A 19,496-nucleotide genomic window follows, 5' to 3' on the forward strand; every position below is an offset into this window, starting at 1 on the left:
CGATTTTCTGTGTGACCGTTTTTCTAATATTGAAGTGTCAAGTGTCTTTTTTCACCTTCTGAAGCAGCCCTGGGAGGGGGGGTCGCCGACCCTGTAAACTGTTCTAAATGGATACATTTCTTATTTTTGTCCCTGCTGTCCCTGCTGAGCAGAATCTCTGGGTTTCATTACAGGCAGCTGTTAGGATTGATACAATAGTTGCTAATACTCCAGAGATGCTGCTGGGAAATGTATCAACTCAATGTTGCAAAATTGTAACAGTTTAGAGTCTGCACCTGAATTACTGAGCTGACAGACTCAAACACCAGAGTCAGGAACATTCACATTTAAACTTAGATTTTGGAAAAAAAAAAACAATGGAAAGTAATTGAAAAAAGTCTTTATTTCTGGGGAACAATCTAATAACAACTGAATTGAAAAAAGTGTTTGGAAGGTGAACAACCCCTTTAATGATATCACTAACCCCTTTAAATTTCCCTTTTCCCCCTCATAATAAAACAGTACCTTTGTACACCATTTAGAAGGATATATCTTAAATGAAATTCATGTACTGTGAAAAATATCTACATATTAGTAATCAAACTGGAGTATGGCCATGTACTGTATATTGAGAATAAAAAAGAAACTGGTACTGTATATGGTTGGAGACCACCTTGACTTGTAATATTCTATTGCTTAAGCAAACATTAATACTTAATTACAATATAAACAAGAAATATGGTAGGACACCTTAGTTTATTATGTGCTTATTATATGTTTAACCAGGTTTGTTTCAGTATAAAACGGAAGAAATTTCAGTATTATTCCAGTAATTATGCCTGAAAAGAAAACACTTTTGCAAGTCTTGTATTGAAAGTGTGGCAGTTTTATCATTATATAGAACAACTTTCCCTGATTGTAGTTAAAAATATGCAATTATATTATACATAGAATTTTCAAAAAAATGTATCATTACAATAATAAATACTTCAAAAGTACATTTTGAATGAAAACAGTACACCTGGACTTTTAGATGCAGATGGGACTATAAAAAATAGGGGGTTATTTATCAAAGGTTGAGTTTTCAGTGGTAGTCTCAGTAAAAACTCGAATTTTTAGAGATATATTATGCCCTATAGTTGCAGAAAGCTTGAATCTGAAAAGTCCCTCACGTCAAAACCGTCACAACACTATTCGGACGGCCATTGACTTTAAAAAATTGACGCAAATGTCAAAATTGACGCGGGCATCAAAATTCGTGTTTTGCGAATATCGCAAATTTTTTGTCAAAGCAAAACGAAATTCGCCCATCACTACTTTTTAGCCTTCATGATTTTGTTTTTTTTTCGTGTGGTTTGCGCTTTCCCCCCCGATTGCATTGATTTGAGTTTCTACATTCAAGTTTTTTCATAAATAAGCAAACATTCAAGTTGTGAATTTATTTGAGGTAGAAAAAAAACTCACAAACTTCACAAACTTGACCTTTGACAAATAACCCCCTTAAAGTAAAGATCATGTAAAATGAAGAACTTGTATTTAAAGGTAGTAAAAAGTGAGTAGAAATTCCTTTGTGCATTCCTTGTTTCCAGGCCACACATGTTTAACCTCTTGTCATACAACACAACAGGAAGTTATAAAGGAATCTTGTGTTAAAACAGCCATTAAACAAACATATAATAATGCGAAAGTTGTGCCACAAGCTTAATCCGAATTTATCTCAACATGTTCTGCCAAAAACTCTTATTACATCTGCATGGGGTTTTTCAGCTTATTTATTATTAGATTTTCCCGAATATGTGGTTTGCGGCCAGAATTTCCAGCTTTTATTGGATTTTCCACCCAAAATCTCTGATTTTGTATGTTTTTTCTTGAAAAATCCAAACTCTTCGGGGCATTGCACAAAACCCAGCACACATCAAAAAAACATAGGGACTTGAGCTTTTTTTAAAGTCCGATTTTATACTAAACAATGACAAATTTTTCTGAATTTTTGCATTCAGAGTTCAGTAAATAACCCCCTTAGTGTTGTGAAATGGAAATATCCAATTTCTATCAATAATTGGAGAGAGATTAGACAATGCAATACGGGTATAGGAATCATGATCTCCACAGGTTAAGATTAGTGAGTTTTCTCAACTAATTGCAGAGACAAATTGTCTCAAGTGTTTTAAGTTAATTTGGGAAGGATTTATTGATACTGGCAACCTCTACGTATCTATTATATCCACAGATGGTGCTGACTTGTAGGTGGAATGTGTATTTTATTGCTGTGGTTGCTTCAAAAACTTAGATGTAGTTCCTTGTGTGCTCTCTGCAACTCAGAAAAAAAAACCTGCATCTAATATGGACATTTATAAGTCAGCAGCCTATCTAAAGCAATAGTATTCATCAGATTGATTGCTTGAATTGTTACTAATAGGTTGATGATTGATAGCGTTCTCTTGGGTGTCACTGTATTGGTCAAAATCAGATGGAGTACAATGTCTTGGAACAATATCTGCGAGAGTATCCAGGTAACTGCCTACTGACATCTCATCCATTCCATCGCTGCAGTCCTGTAAACTGTTGCAGCTTCCTTGCAATGATGTGTCCTGACTTTCCAATAAGCTGCAAAGGCTCCCACTGAGGCTGCTGCCTTGGCTTGTAACAATGTCCTTCTCCTCCATCATCCACTTGATGGACTCAATATTCTCATTTATAATCAGCAGTTGCCTCATCAGTTTCACATCCGTAGCTCGCAGATACACCTGATAAAACAAAATACAAAAGGACAAAAATCCCTCTGATTAATATCATTGCAAAGTAATCAAAGGCTCTAGTGGGCAGATAGTTGACCTTTTTTTGTGAGAAGAAAAATGTACATTGACAAGGCTTTGCAAAATGATAGTACAGATGTATAACATTTCTAGAAAATAAACCCCATATCTACCATCATTATAAAACACGTGGTTCAATTGTCCTTCCACAATATGCCAACACAATGAGCATTCTCTTGATACACAATTTAGTAACTGTGTCTTCACTAGGAGTAGCACTTTGTTAAATAGAATAACAATGCTTTGTTCCTGATTACAGTTTTGATACCGTCCTTTCAGCAGCAATTTCTGAATTCCTCTGGCATTATTCATGCCTCCTACTAACCACTACAATGCACTACTTTGTCCTTGCCCAAGTATCCCTGTGCTGAAAGCTAAAAAAAAGAAGCTGCTTGTGTTTCTATTTAGAACTTTTGTTCCTTTTCTCAAAACTCTTTACTATTTCAAATTTCAAATTTTTAAATTTCAAATATTTAAAATTGTGTTATAACGTTTTGACGTACAGTACAGAACAGATCTTTTAGTAATTTGGATCTTCATACCTTAAGTCTACTTGAAAATCATCTAAACATAGGCACAAACTATAGGCTAGTGTATGATTCCATAAAGGAATCATTTTATCTTAGTTGGGATTAAGTACAAGGTACTGTTTTATTATTACAAAAAAAGAAAATAATTTTCAAAAATTTGTAATATTTTAATGAAATGGAGTCTAAGGGAGATGGCCTTTCTGTAATTCAGAGCTTTCTGATAAGGGGTACAAGATAACCAAGATTCCATACCAGTATATCGAAAATCAGTATAGTGAATCATGAAGAAATATATTGGAGCAAATACATGCATTTTATCCAGGGCAAGACACATATTTTAAACAGTCTCGTGCGGTGTTGAATACCAGAATCTTATTGGTTGCTATAGGTAACAGCAACAAGCTTTGCCTGTATTTGTGAATAAACCACCCTGGATATATGCACAGCAGTAGTAAAGTTGTACCTTACTGGAGGAAGCAGTTCTCTACGCACTTAGGGGGTTATGTAATATAAGACACTAAGGGGCCCATTCACCAAGCTCGAGTGAAGGAATAGAGGAAAATAGAGGAAAAATTTTTCGATTTTCGAATGGTTTTTTGGTTACTTCGACCATCGAATTGGCTATTTCGACTACGACCTTCGAATCGAATGATTCGAACTAAAAATCGTTCGAAGGTGCCATTTATAGGTCACCTGTTTTAATGCAAACATCTTATTGCTTGCTATGGGTTATTGCTCCGGGGCTAATTTAGTGTCATATATTACATATGGGGGTTAATGCTTTCTTGGTCATCATCATCTATTGCAAAAGTGGACAAAGGGAGAATGCTTCAACCAGCTACTTGAGGAAAAATCTCACATATGTGTATTTAAAATGTTTTTGAAGGACATATGACTATTTTTGATCCTCAAAGTATCTGGTTTTGCTGAAAATATATACCTGTATTTTGTTTTTTGAACGACAAACATCAGCCTGTAGGCTTTGGACGGAGATAAGGTTGAAGTTAATAGCACTGTATAATGTACAAGCCTATACATGTAACAATATCAATATATCATCATGATTATAACTCGTAGGAGACGAGACTTCATAAAATAACATTTGTGGCAGAAGTACAAGAAGGATTTCACCAAACCGGTTCCAAGGCCATATGCCAAAAGGAAGAAACATTTAGGACTGTGAAACCTGTCTGGAGCATGTGTTATGAAAATACTTTATTGTAAGCTACAAAGAAGAAGAACTCTCTAAGATCTATCCAGAACACTATATGGACAGCCAAATCTGAAATAACATGAGCAGAAGACAGAGTCTCTGTACCATTAAAGAAGTAATTCTAACCACTTTCATTGCCTATCATATCCAATCTAAATAAAATTAATGAATCTGATGTTTTTTGAGACCAACACCAATTCCTTCTTCACCTTTATCTGTTCCAGTTGATCGTTGTTGCCTTTAATAGCAAAAGGACCTATCGGTGTAACCAATTGGCCAGTATAGGTGACATACCAGGGTTCTAAGATGCTAAAGGTCTAATAAACTAATTCAATCAATCAGATGTTTGTATTTATAAAGTAGACAAATGAAAGCTACCTGCTGATTATTAAGGGCTACTAAAGCAAACGTGTCACAATTATTTCATCAATCCAACTTTGTCAGCTTTTAAAGGCACTGAATAATGAAAAATTTATTTCTTCCATATTTAAATGTGTTCACCTAATAAGCCTGTGCATGGGTAATACATACAGACAGGGCCTGAACTAGGGGTAGGCAGAGTAGGCATGTGACTAGGGCGCAAAGCTGGGGGGACGCCAGGCACATACCTGCTCTGTCGTCTACCCCATTGTCCGGTCCCATCTCTCCCCCTGACTGGCGCTGATATTATCTCCACAATTGCGCTTCTGCGCATGCACGCTTGCAAGTTTGTGCATGCGCGCTCGAGCGCAGTTTCTCGCATGCGCACCTGAGCGTAATTTCGCACGTACTCAGCCGGTGCCATGGCCAGCCAGCTTGCTGATTCTGGGTGTAATAATAATGTTAAAAAAAAAGAGTTTTATTGCATGCAGTTTCATACAGCTGCTAACTATAAACTGCCATTCTCCATATACAGTCAAAGGGTAGAAGATAAAGTCTCTCCAGCTAATTACATTCATACTTTCCTACAATTCATAAACACAAGTATAACATGCTGCACCCCAACTGGGCTTCAGTCCAGATGTCACAACATTGCAGTCTGAAAGCATTATACATAATAAATAATTCCATTATCCAACACATGCACAGAGTTACAGTATGTGCTCCCTGTGTTGACTTCTGTAAATGAAACTTCCTAACATTTTATAGTCCCTGTCATAACACTTGCTTATGCCATTAAAGGTCAGTTTTGGGTTATACCAATCTAAACAGTACAAGTTAATAAAAATATTTTAGGCATGTCCCTCTGCTTTCAGAATGTGTGCTTGTTTAAATATTCTCACATTTAACACTTACACGTATAGGGAACCGACAAAGGTTACTTGCCATTTGCCACGGGCCTCTTTCAGAAATATGTACTTTACCAAGGGGGTTATTTATCAATCCAAATTGATCTCATTATTTTCTGAAATATAACTGGACCAAATCCGCACGGGTTATTTCTAGGGATGCACCGAATCCAGGATTCTGCCTTTTTCAGCAGGATTCGGGTTCGGCCGGGCAGAAGGATTCCGAAGGATAACTAGGGATGCACCGTATTCACTATTCCACTTCACGAAAGATATGCCCGAATACCGAACCAAATCCTAATTTGCATATGCAAATTATGGGCGGGGAGGGAAGACTTTTTGTCACAAAACAAGGAAATAAAAAATGGTTTCCCCTTCCCACCCCTGATTTGCATATGCAAATTAGGATTTGGTTCGGTATTCAACTGAATCATTCGCGAAGGATTCGGGGGTTAGCCCAAATCCAAAATAGTGCATTCGTGCATCCCTAGTTATTTCCCCTTATTTATCAATACATTTTCCCAAAAAATTCCACTGCGGAAAAAAACCTAAAAAAAAATCATATGAAAATTCGAATTGTACGAATTTTACAGATTTTCTGGCTGGAAAATCAGATTTTTTTGTAATTTTTGCCTGAAAACCACAAAATCTTCGGAATAATAACTCTCCTAGTGTTTCTACTGATAATCCCAACATTAGACTTACAAAATAAAGCAGTACTTTAAAAGGTGTAACTATATTACCAGTACCCTGCACTTGTCAAAACGATGTGTGTTGCTTCAAAAGCTGTACCAATTGTATAACTAAGAACCTGTGTACTACTGGCGAGCCATATAGGGGGCTAATTTGCACAGCAAATAATACTGGCTCCCAAATTTTATTACAAATAAAGTTTTCCTCCACCAAAAAAACAATTTTTTTTGCATAATGAAAGAATATATGTAAACATTTTCAGTGTTTTTAAAGTTAAAAGGGGGATTAACAATCCCTTTCTGTTTTATGCATTTTAAGGTGGCCATACACGGGCAGATAAAGCTGCCGATATCGGTCGTTTGGACCGATTTGACAGCTTATCTGCCCGTGTATGGGGGCTTCCGACGGGTCATCCCGATCGATATCTGGCCACGATATCGATCGGGAAGGTTGGATTTTTACCCGACCGACCCGTCGGAGCCGCTTGGCGCATCGTAATTCGATCGTTCGGCCATACGGCCGAACGCTCGAATTACCCCCGATATAGCCACGCAGTTTAGTGGCATATCGGGGAAAGATCCGCTCGTTTGGCGATGTCGCCAAACGAGCGGATCTTTAAGTCTATGGCCACCTTTACTCTTAAAACAATGTGTAACGTGTCAGGTCAGTTGTTTTCATAATTAGCTTTTAGGAGTCAGAGCCAGTAGTGCAGAGAGGGTAAACAGATCCTGTTTTCAATCGCAAATCCATTTGCAAATAACTTTAAAACCATTGAGAACGTGTAATTATTATATATTGAAAAGTTATATAGAATTACCCTTTTCTCCACTGTGGAAAATATAAGGGGCTATTTACACACTGTGTGCAAACTGCAAAAATGGCTGCTATTGGCCATTTTTATCTGCGTTTTGCCACTGTGTGGGGCTATGTGCAAATAGCTGCAGGTCTCTGCATTCTGTGTTGCATGGAAGATACACGGATAACAGGTATGGCAAGAAATTTACAATGAGTAAAGGTATTGTAATGGTAAATTAAAAGTGTCAAATATTATTCATGACTTGCTGATAATTTCTTATTGTAAAGCAATAGTGATTGCATTTGTGACCAATAAAGAAGTGTCATGCAGAGGAGCCAATATCCTGGAGATGAAAGTCTTTTCCAATGCTCTGTATTTTCAGTGTTTCTGCCTGTTATCCCCTAGGAGAGTGTGCAGCAATCCAGCTGCCTAGAGAGCTCCATATGCAACTACAGTAGGTTGATAAATTCAGCTTGCTGTCGTTTAAAAGATTCCCTTATAGCACAGACTAGCATGACAATGAAAAGGGTTTGCATGTTGTCTGTGTGGGTTTCTTTCCAAACTCGAAAATCAAGTTGAATAGCTCCCTGTGAGGAAGGGACTCTGGGCTCTAACCTTCACTGATGTGAATGGTCTATGGGGTGAACACTATTTACGATCATAAAAAAAACACAAATCTATTCATATTGAAATTGCTGCCTATATATAGTATGAGGAATTCCCATTTAATATACATATCACACAACAACAACAAAATAATAAAATCATTTAATAATAATATAATTTATTAAGTGTCATTGTAATGTAGCAGTGTTGTAGGATAGCCATTATTCCAAACATCTACTTTTTATTTCAGTGAATAAGACTGAATTCTAATTTCAGGCAGTATTGTCTTGGTTTAGAAATGATGGGAAGGTCCCAGACAAAGCCTACACGCGCGCCAGCTGCATTCTTGTGCCTAACACCAACGCACCTGCTTGCTTTGTTGACAAAGATCTGCTAATACGACTTGTTCGTCAAGTAATTTGATATGGAAAAATGTTAGATGACTAGAGAAATTAGATCTGTCTGAATTTAATGATGTAAATAGGAAGAGTTCTTATGAAAACTCATTGGAAGCCAATGGGGAAAATCTGGAATTGCATTGGGAGATACATTGTTCAGTACCTTTCTTTAGTAAAGCTTTCCATACTACAGGTATTGGATCCGTTATCCGGAAACCCATTATCCAGAAAGCTCTGCATTACAGAACAGCTGACTCCATTATAACCAAATAATCCAGATTTTTTAAAATGATTTCCTTTTTCTCTGTAATAATAAAACAATTCCTTGTATTTGATCCAAACTAAGATATAATGAATCCTTATTGGAAGCAGAACCAGCCTTTTGGGTTTATTTAATGTTTCCAAGATTTTCTAGTAGACTTAAGGTATGTAGATCCAAATTACAGAAAGATCAATTATCTGGAAAAGCCCAGGTCCCGAGCATTCGGCATAACAGGTCCCATACCTGTATTACTATTTTTGTAGCAGAACTCTGTAACTATAAACAAATACACTCCTAAAACAGTTTCCAGTCATTTTCAGCCTGAAGCACTATATAATCTGACAAATTCTTCCCCATTTGTATCTGACTTGTAAAGAGCCTGTCAGGAGATGTGCCAGAGATTTCAGCAGGATTAGCTGCATCTGTGAGAACGAAGTATTTATTTAACTTTTGGTTCCTCAACATTGATTTTTTTTGTTCTGGGTGCTGTGTGGAATTTGTTTGGACAAAACATTCTGTTACACTGATCTTACATTTCTAACAATGTGATATCAAAATATTTCCCAGCTAATACCAGAAAAATACTTACAGTTTAAGGTACTACAATTTATATGTCAGGAATAGGACCTATTATCCAGAATGATCGGGACCTGGGGGCTTCTGGATAAGGCATCCTTCCGTAATTTGGATCATTATACTAAGAAACCCAATAGGATTGATTTGGTTTCAAAAAAGGATTAATTATATAATTGATGGGATCAACTACAAGGTACTGTTTTATTATTATTAGGGATGCACCGAATCCACTTTTTTGGATTCGGCCGAACCCCCGAATCCTTCACGAAAGATTCGGCCGAATACCGAACCGAATCCGAATCCTAATTTGCATATGCAAATTAGGGGTGGGAAGGGGAAAACATTTTTTACTTCCTTGTTTTCTGACAAAAAGTCACGCAATTTCCCTCCCACCCCTAATTTGCATATGCAAATTAGGATTCGGTTCGGCCAGGCAGAAGGATTCGGCCGAATCCTGCTGAAAAAGGCCAAATCCTGGCCGAATCCCGAATCGAATCCTGGATTCGGTGATAGAGAAAAAAGCTGATAGAGAAAAAAAGAAATCAGCTTTAAAAATGTGAATTATTCCATTAAAATTGAGTCTATGGGAGATATGAAATATGCATATATAAATATATGGGTATTAAAAGTCACCAATGTGGTCAAGATATGAGGATGCAGCGTGATTGTGTTATACAGTTCATCAAACGCTATGATTTCTAATAACCTTTTTATATTAAAAGTATACATTGTAATACACAAATTTTTCCACTAACCCAACTAATATAACCAAAAATGATATTTTAAAGACCCATTATATGGACAGTTGATTAATAGCATTCATTTACATAACACTGGCATATTCTACAGCACTTTACAGAAGTGAACTTCAAGAACATTATTAACCCGCAGGTAAACTCGGCCCACACATCACTAGTTGCCACCTCCCCCCCAGGTCGTAACGTCAATCAAGGGATGGGTTATGATGTAATAGGTTGAAGAAATGAGTGGGTTGGGCAGGGAAGGGTTAATGGGTGGGGAAATGGACAAGATAGAGGTGGATCTAGGATTAGAAGATGTGTCTGGCAGTGGAAGGTAGAGTCCTGCGCGGAACCAGACCCGAACTGCAACCCGCATATTTTCCCACATATTTTGGCAACTGCCTTATCCGTAACCCGTCCCGCAACCCACCGACCACCATCAAACAGGAAGTGATTGTGCTGCAAACAGGAAGTGATGTCATCAAAAGTGGGCGGGACAGAAACAAGTTTGTAAAACTTTAAAAGGAGTAAAATATTGACAATATTACATAAGATAAGAAATTTAGATGAGACATCGGGTAGAAATTGGGCTGAAATTAGTGCATGATGCACAATGTCCCACTATGTAACTTTAAACAGACAATTATACACATAACATTGTAAAAAATGATGTGACACTAAAACCAAAGTTTGCTCTATCTGATCACTCATGCTGTTGCCAACCCCTGGCATATAAATTAATCTGTCCATCTTGCTATGGAAATATGCATAATGGGTACTTAATGTACTTTATAGGGATGCCATTTAGCAAATCTAAAACTTCAGTAAAAGTCAGCTGTAAATCAATTACATTTCCTAGTCCTTCAAACCATATTCAAATAACCCATTGTGGATTTTAAGGCAATAATTTGAATGCTATGTATGGCTTTTCCTGTTTAGTAATGGCATAGGCTACTTTGAAAGCAGTTTCATTGCAAAACAAGTGTTGAAATAATTGTTCTGACAAAAGGAGAGCAAGCCTTTATTAGGTACCGTATATGTAATGGATACCTGGTAGAAAACCTTAATACACCAGGAGTTATAGAAGGTGATGCCATTAAAACAGGTTCACTGTGCTTCATATTTTTCCATGCAGAAATCAGTCAATGGCATTTACAGAGCACGGACGCAAAATACTATAAGTTAATAATTCATGATTATTGAACTGCTCTGCTGCCTGGCTACATGGTTAACACAATAATACTGGCAAGTGAGGTAAACAAGGACAATATGCTACATTGATGAAAAAAAATTAAGTTATAAAATATATAGGGTATATCTGACCCTTCATAGCATTAAGGACTACAGATAAACTTAAAGGGGTGGTTAACATTTAAAAGACCAGTAACATTTTTTTTTAAAGAGACAGTACTCAGATTATCGAATATTCTAATATAAAATTGAATTCTAAGTAAATTCGAAGTCGTAGTATCCTATTCGATGGTCGAAGTATCCAAAAAATTACTTTGAATTTCGAATTTTTTTACTTCGAAAATTCCCTCGAATTCACTTCGACCCTTGATAAATCTGCCCCTTAATGTTATTGTTACTTTTTATTACTTATTTTTCTATTAAGGTCATCTATTCATATTCCGGTCTCATATTTAAATCAAAGCATGCTTGCTAGGGTAATCTGGACCTTAGCAACAAGAATTCTGGCATTGCAAACTGGAGAGCTTCTGAATAAAAAGTTAAATAACTCAAAAAACACAAATAATAATGAATGAAATCCAATTGCAAATTGTCTCCAAATATCACTCCCTACATTATACTAAAAGTTAATTTAAAGGAGAACCCCTTTAAAATACTGTCATTTATAACCACAAGTGCAGTGAGCAAAGGCAATCTCACTGAAAGAACTGTGGTGATCTGTGCAATTTCGCTCACACTTAAATTAGATTAAACGACTGAAAGTTTTCCAAATCCAGCTTGCATCATTTCTAGTGCCATGTGTCTGTCCAGAATAATTAATATCAGACCAATTTTATGCATACCTCCCAACTGTCCCTTTTTTGGAGGGATAGTCCCTCTTTTGACAGCTCAACCCGCAGTCCCTCATTTGTACTGGAAAGTCCCTCTTTTCTCTGCACTGAACAGCCAGAAAAAGAAACAAAGTTTCTCACTTAATTGGCTTTTAGCAGAGAGCCCAGAACAGCTAACAGGTGCAAATAAGATACTTTGTAACAATTTTGAAACACAAAAACACAGTTTAGATAAGGATAAATATTTTCAAACTTTCATAACCTGCCAAATTTTGTAAAACAAACATGGTAATTAGGGGGTGTGGCCACAGAAAGGCGTGTGGTCAAAAAATTTGCTGCGCTACGTGCGTAAAAAAAAATTTTGTCCCTCTTTTTACTTCCAAAATGTTGGGAGGTATGATTTAAGATGAAAATCCCATCATTTTTACATGAGAAGATGAGAATACCTGACTGCTTGCCAGAAGAATTCTAGCACTTAAGTTGAGTAAATGCTCACATTCAAACACCAGTGTAATACTGATAAATTGCTTTCCAACTATTCAGAATAAAAGTGAGCATAAAATATAATGCAGGGCATCAAATTTCTATTTTGTTTTCAGCATGCATTACATGTGCATACATAACCAAAATAACTTCACACTTTCCATTTCCTGGGTTTTTTTAATTGTTCCATTACACAGTTCTGTGATTTTAGCTATGTTGTCGCTTCCACAAAAACAGAGCAATGCTATATAATAATAATGAGCTGAATTATTATTAATCCTTAAGATATATATATATATATATATATATATATATACATATATATATATATATATATATATATATATATATATATATATATATATATATATATATACACATATATGTTTTATCTTCTAAAACCCTCTGGATGATAGGGATATATAAGGTCAATATAACTTCTCTACATGAGCTCAAAGAATAGGGCTTGTGCAGAACATACTGTTGCCTATTGCTTTCATCAGAAAAAGAAAATATATATATATTTTTTTTTTTTTGTTTGTTTCTTGAGCTAAACGGGGCAAACTGGGATATTGTAGCTACTTCGTCCTTGCAACCCCACTCCTTTCACCCACTGCTGTTAGCAGAAGTCCATTATGCAGGGGGATTATCTGCAAGCTGGATATCAAAATGTCAACTTGCATGGAGTGGCTTCAATGTCCCTGTTTGTTCACTTAAGCTCAATAAAAAAACAATATAATAATGTTTTTGCAATTAAAACTGTAGGCAAAAAGTATTTTCAGCGTTCTTTATCTATCCACGACCACCTATTTCCTCCTATTTCTGACTCCTACTGACTTTACATTTTCCTACTCAAGTAAATACAATTTTCTGCCTGTGTTATTATTCTTTTTCCTTCTATCCTTTTATCAGGATTAATCAACTAGTTGATGTACAATCGATCCATATAACTTGCACATATATCATGAATGCACCACAGGTATCAGCAAAGCCTTTTCCACTAGTATATAACTTCTCCATATCGCGGTTCCAACAGGTAATACATTTCTCAGGGAAAAAAGCATATGGAGTTTGCTGACTATGGTCTGGTATGACCCATGACTATATATATATTTGACATAGTCTAGGGATACTTTGTTATTGGTGTGGCGGGTTATTTTTCCAGTCACTTGATGCAAAGGTAAATCTGCCTTCATTGCATAACAAACACAAATTCCCTGCATTGTTTTGTACATGGGAAATTATCATATGCTAAGGTTACAGTCCTGCAGCGGGTTGGGTAACCCGCGGGTTACCCGCAAAGAAAATGGGCACCCTGCAGAACGAGTGGAGGATTTTCAGGTGCAGGTATATATGCGGGTCTGTGGATCGGGTTGCGGGTCTCATCTTTCTTATCTTATGGAAGTTATGTAAGGAATATTTTACTCCTTTTAAAGTTTAACAAAACATGTTTCTGTCCCACCCACTTTTGATGATGTCACTTCCGGTTTGCAGCAACATCACTTCCTGTTTGATGGTGGTCGGAGAGTTGCGGGTTGGGGATAAGGCAGTTGCAGGTCCGGGTCGGGTAGCGGATCAAAGTGGGTAAATATGCGGGTTGCGGTTCTAGTCATGGGCTGCGGGTTCGGGGTCTTAGAAATTAGTTCCGTGCAGGACTCTAGCTTAGGTCATCTCCTAAATATATCTAGGTGGCTTTAACTGCTCTCCTGATGCCATCATAGACACATCCCAGTATTATGTAGTGTGAAATGAGTATACTATTCTTTAAAAAAAAAAAAATAATAATAATAATACAGATTATTAGATACAGAAAGTACATAATCGTATGTCTTTGAATGCAGAATTATTTACAGGCACTGCCTAACCAATATGCAATACCAAGATCTCTCAGTGAATGTAATATATCTCACTGCATATAAAATGTAATTTATGATATATTGTAAGGCAGTCAACATATTAAGTGCAAAGTTAGAAAAACAGATCAACATGGTAAAACAATTGTTAAAACTATGCATAAAATGAAAGATCCAGTCTCTCATTCAAATCTCATGCATTGTTGCTAGGGTAAGTTGGATCCTAGCAACAAGATTGCTGAAATTGCAAACTGGAGTAAAAAGCTAAATAACTTAAAAACCACAAATAATAAAAATGAAAACCAATTACAATTGTCTCTGAATATCAATCTTTACATCATACTAAATTTAATTTTTAAAGGTGAACAACCCATTTGAACAGTAAAATATTTCATTTATACTTATGTTTCCAATGTGGATGCTCAGTTCTACAGGTGTCTGGGGAGAGATTCTCTCGAAAAAGCTAAAATTGCAAAGTGCACAGAGGAACTCAGGAAGTGGCTAAACAAAACAGTTACCGTAAAGCTTTTAAAAGTGGAGTTCATTTGGAAATTGTAATATCAAACTACCATATAAAATCAAATAGAAAGGAAAGATTTACCTATAAAGGAAAGATAAATGGTCTGGAGCTGAAAATGAGAAAGGATTTTTTCTCTAGAAACTTTTAAAAAATATACAGCAAATGAGTTCAGTATAAATATAGCATTTTAAATGTGCAGCAGAAATAACCCATGGTCAAATTTTATACAGGTATATTACAAATAAATACCAATATTTCCAAATGGCACACACATGACACTGCAAGATCAAGATCAAGATCCTAGCATGTGAGTGACATTCGAAAATATTGGGATATACAGGTATATACATAGATTAGTCATAGTCATTACGTCATAGATTAGTGATGTGTGATGGACTGAGCAGAAACAGGGGCATTACCTTGGTATTGCACTGGTATGACCCTATGTGCTCCAGCAGAGTTTACAATCTTATTTCCACATAACAAATACTAAAGATGGTCTATTCTTTACAACTTTAAATTTAATTTGTAAATTATTAGCCTGTCCTTCTGATTTTTGATCTGCAATTAAAAATACTATGAGGTTCATCCCTACAGTGGCAGAACAACTAGGGGCTGGGGGCTGTGGGAAAGTTGTGTAACCCCATAAGGCACAGAGTAAGGTACATATAGAATAAAAAGAAAACTGACAGATACAAATAGAGATATGTTTTTTAAAGGTGTTGTAAACCCAAAAATGCTTCTTAATGAAAGAAGAATGGAAGGCAGACTTACACAATGCAAAAACAAGCAGCAATGCAAAAACATATGAAAATGCTGCTTTCAATCGCAATTTCATTTTCAAACTCAGTAGAACCCCCATTTTACGTTTTTCAGGGGACCAGAAAAAATGGTGTAAAATCCAGGAAAATTTAAAATCGGGGAAATGTATTATCATCATAATTTATTTATATAGCGCCGACAAGATAAGCAGTGCTTTACCTTAGTTATAAAAACAGGGACTAAATGGTGGATAACAAACAAGGGTTACAGAGTACAAAAGGATTAGAGGGTCCTACAAATTAGAGTTTACAAAGTAAAGGTTAGGGTACAATTGAGAAATTAGGATTTTAGAAATAATTTGTGATTTTTGATACAGTAATGATTGATTAATTAAGGTACACTGAATAAGATTCTTTAAACAGGTGGATCTTTAAGGAGCACTTGAAAGTTTGGAAGGAAGGAGAAAGTCTGACAGCTCGAGGCAGAGAGTTCCAGAGAAAAGCAGAAGCCAGAGAGAAGTCTTGTAACGAGAATGGGCAGAAGTGATGAGAGGAGAAGCGAGGCGAAGATCAGAAGCAGAGTGAAGGTTGCGTGAAGGAGTGTATTTGGAGATCAGAGATGAAATATAGGGAGGGGCTTCATTATTAAGGGCCTTGCATGTGAGTGATAGTAATTTGAATTTGATTCTAGAGGAGATTGGGAGCCAGTGAAGGGACATGCATATGGGAGCAGCTCATGTTGAGCGGCGAGATAGATGAATGAGTCTAGCGGCCGCATTTAGAACAGATTGGAGTTGTGAAAGGTGACTTGTTGGAATACCTGCAAGGTGTAGGTTGCAGTAATCAAGGCGGGAGATGATGAGAGACTGAATCAGTGTTTTAGTTGATTCAGAACTGAGATATGGTCGTATTCGGGCAATGTTGCGCAGTTGAATATGACAAGATTTTGCAAGTGTTTGAATGTGTGATGAAAAAGACAGATGTGAGTCTAGGATAACTCCTAGGCAGCGTGCCTGTGTGGTGGAATGAAAGGTGGTGTTGTTTACGGTGAGTGATATCTGAGGGACAGGGGAAGATCGAAGGAAATATAATGAGTTCTGTTTTAGAAAGGTTCAGTTTCAGGTGGCGCTGTGACATCCAGGAGGAGACAGCAGAGAAACAGTCTGTGACTTGGGAAAGGACAGAAGTAGAAAGATCAGGAGTAGACAAGTAGAGTTAGGTATCATCAGCATAAAAGTGATACTGAAGTCCAAACGACTGAATACGTTTTCCTAGTGAAGTTATATGGAGCGAGAACAGCAGAGGGCCTAGAACAGAGCCTTGAGGAACTCCGACAGAGAGAGGGCACATAGTTAAAGTAGAGTTAGAGAAGGCAACTTTAAAGGAACGGTCAGACAAATAAGATGTAAACAATGAAAGAGCAGTGTCACGAATGCCAGCTTAGTGTAGAATGTCTAGGAGGAGAGTGTGGTCAACTGTGTCAAAGGCTGCAGAGAGATCTAGGAGGATTAGTATGGAATAGTGACCTTAAGACTTTGCCAGTAGAAGATCATTGGTTACTTTGGTGAGTGCAGTTTCAGTATTATGCATAATATATAGGTGGGACCACAAAAAAACTATGAAAAATGAGTAGGGATGCACCGGATCCACTATTTTGGATTCGGCCAAACCCCTGAATCCTTTGTGAAAGATGCGGCCGAATGGGAAGGGGAAAACATATTTTACTTCTTTGTTTTGTGACAAAAAGTCACATGATTTCCCTCCCCACCCCTGAATTGCATATGCAAATTAGGATTCAGTTTGGCCGGGCAGAAAGATTCGGCCGAATCCCGAACAGAATCCTGGATTCGGTGCATTCCTAAAAATTAGGGGAAACTTAAAATCAGGGGATGTAAAATGGGGGTTCTACTGTAGCTTTACAGACCCTCAAAACTTTTAGTGAATGTATTTTCTTTCTTTTCTAATACAAACAGTGTTCATTACAGGTTTGTATCCCCTTTACTGCAGGCTGCTCTCCTGAGCAGGAGGTGAATGAATAATGGAGTAGAGATGAGGAGCTCCCCTCTGTGTAACCTGTTGCCACACACAAGGTACCGGCGCACTCACCATATCTTGTTTCAGGAGCTGGATCTTACTCTCCAGCCTCTCCAGGGAGCTGCTCTGTGGGAAGGTGCCAGGTAGTATCTCAGAGGGGTATCCCTCTCGCCCGTCTTTGCTCCAGTCCCAGTAATGCTCTTCTCGCAATGACTTTGCCAGACTTTCAGGAACTTTGCGCCCCATCTTCACTTCAATGTCTCGCAGGTCCAGCAATGAAGGCTCTGCCATTCTTTTCTCGCTGACTCCAGGCTCCCCCGGGACTCCTTGGAATGGATTCGACCGCTGAGAGAGCGCTCAGCCAGAACACTAGATACGCAGCTTGGTACAGGGGAGGCCAAAAGTGCGAAAAGCAGACAAGTCTGTGGGTGACAAGTTATAACTTCTCCCCATGGGTGTGCACTGTTCAGTTAATAACATCCATACACCCATGCATTCCCCTTCTGGCACTTATTCTCTTCATCATGCTCATTCATTAAATAAAACTGCCGCCCCGTCTCAAACACAGATAACCGGCAGCCGCGTATCTCTTCAGTCATAAAGAACAGCCGGGCGACTGACCGGCTCGTAACATTGTGTTTCCAGAGCTGCTGAAACTTAAACCTACAGCGGCTGGAGGATCCGATATGACACTGCCCGCCTACCGTAACTCTCTTAAGTGAAGGGCACCATCGCTAGCTCAATGAGGTTTAGTGATGCGTGCTGCGGCTGTTTTAGTTAACAGCGGGCTAGTCAGGGAAGCGGCGGTCAGACAATACTCGCACGTTGCACACACACAGGGAGCGTTTTGCCCGTTCCATAAATAAAAACCTGTCTCCCTCTCTGGTTATGATGTCAACGTTTGGAGTCATGCAATGTGGCAGCAAATAGCTCTAGCCTATTGTTCTCTTATAAAAACCATGACAAGGGTGTCACACAACTGGTAGAGCATGTAGACCGCAAAAAAAAGGTGCGCTCCATTTCATGCGCTTAGGCAATATTTTTTCTTGAGGTTGCCAGCTGGAGAGCTGCTGAATAAAAAGCTAAATAACTCAAAAACTACAAATAATAAAAAATGAAAACCAATTGCAAATTGTCTCAGACTGTCACTCCCTACATTATACTAAACGTTATTTTAAAGGCGAACAACCCCTTTAAGTATCGTTTGTTTGGGCTGCTGAAAACATCAAGGTGGCAACCTTCCTTTGAAGTGATAGCGATACATTCCTATAAGTTACCTGACAGCATTACTAATCACTACACTGAGCCATTTGTTTGTATCAAACTTGCTCCTAAGAGCTCTTAGGGTGGTGGCAGACGAGGCTACTGGGGGAAATTAGTCGCCCAGTGACAAATCGGCTCTTCTTCGAGCGACTAATCTCCCGTAAATGCCTTACCATCAGCTAGAATGTAAATCGCTGGCGGGATGGCCCTCGGTCGATTCAGCTTTCCGAAGTCGCCCTATGTTTTCTCGTAAGGCAACTTCAGCGACTTCAGAAAATGAAGCGTTCTGAGTGCCACCCCGCCAATGATTTACATTCTAGCTGATCCCCGTAGTTTTGGGTTATAATTACTGATATGCCAGTGGTTTTATTGAGAATCTCATCAATAAACAATTTGCACCTTGATCCGACAGGAAAAGCAAACCTGCCCAATAGACATCTTATAACTTTCAACTGAAGGCCCCATTTATCACAGCCAAGTTAGAAAACAAAAGCAAAGATCTGATTGGTTGCTATGGGCAACATCTCCAGAAATCTCTCCAGATATTTATCTCCAATGTTAGTAAACATGCCCCTTGGTCTGTTAAAAAAGAACTAGAGAATGGTGACCATACCTTATGTAACTTTGTATGGTATCTGTCTGTTAGGCCTGTGAGATATCAATCTGAGCACCTCATTTCTGTAC

At 37.8% G+C, this 19,496-nt stretch overlaps 1 protein-coding gene across 1 annotated transcript; it reads right to left on the bottom strand.

The window, feature by feature from the left end:
* Positions 1-716: 716 nt before the first annotated feature.
* LOC108714070 (leucine rich adaptor protein 1-like) lies at positions 717-18,368 on the bottom strand. Its single transcript, XM_018257954.2, has 2 exons — positions 17,622-18,368; positions 717-2,726 (listed from the first exon to the last, which is right to left on the bottom strand). The coding sequence occupies exons 1-2, from the start codon at positions 17,838-17,840 to the stop codon at positions 2,346-2,348; spliced, it is 600 nt and encodes a 199-aa protein (XP_018113443.1). The 5' UTR covers positions 17,841-18,368; the 3' UTR covers positions 717-2,345.
* Between the last annotated feature and the right edge of the window lie 1,128 nt (positions 18,369-19,496).

Source organism: Xenopus laevis, chromosome 1L (genome assembly GCF_017654675.1).
Source record: "Xenopus laevis strain J_2021 chromosome 1L, Xenopus_laevis_v10.1, whole genome shotgun sequence".
Taxonomy (NCBI): Eukaryota; Metazoa; Chordata; class Amphibia; order Anura; family Pipidae; genus Xenopus; species Xenopus laevis.

What these genes read in the sequence shown, in the direction of transcription:
- LOC108714070 (XM_018257954.2), bottom strand. Translation starts at nt 17,840, where the DNA reads ATGGCAGAGCCTTCATTGCTGGACCTGCGAGACATTGAAGTGAAGATG. An exon ending in AGCTCCTGAAACAAGATATG is followed by an intron (nt 2,727 to 17,621) that starts GTGAGTGCGCCG and finishes TTGTTTTATCAG; the next exon opens with GTGTATCTGCGAGCTACGGA.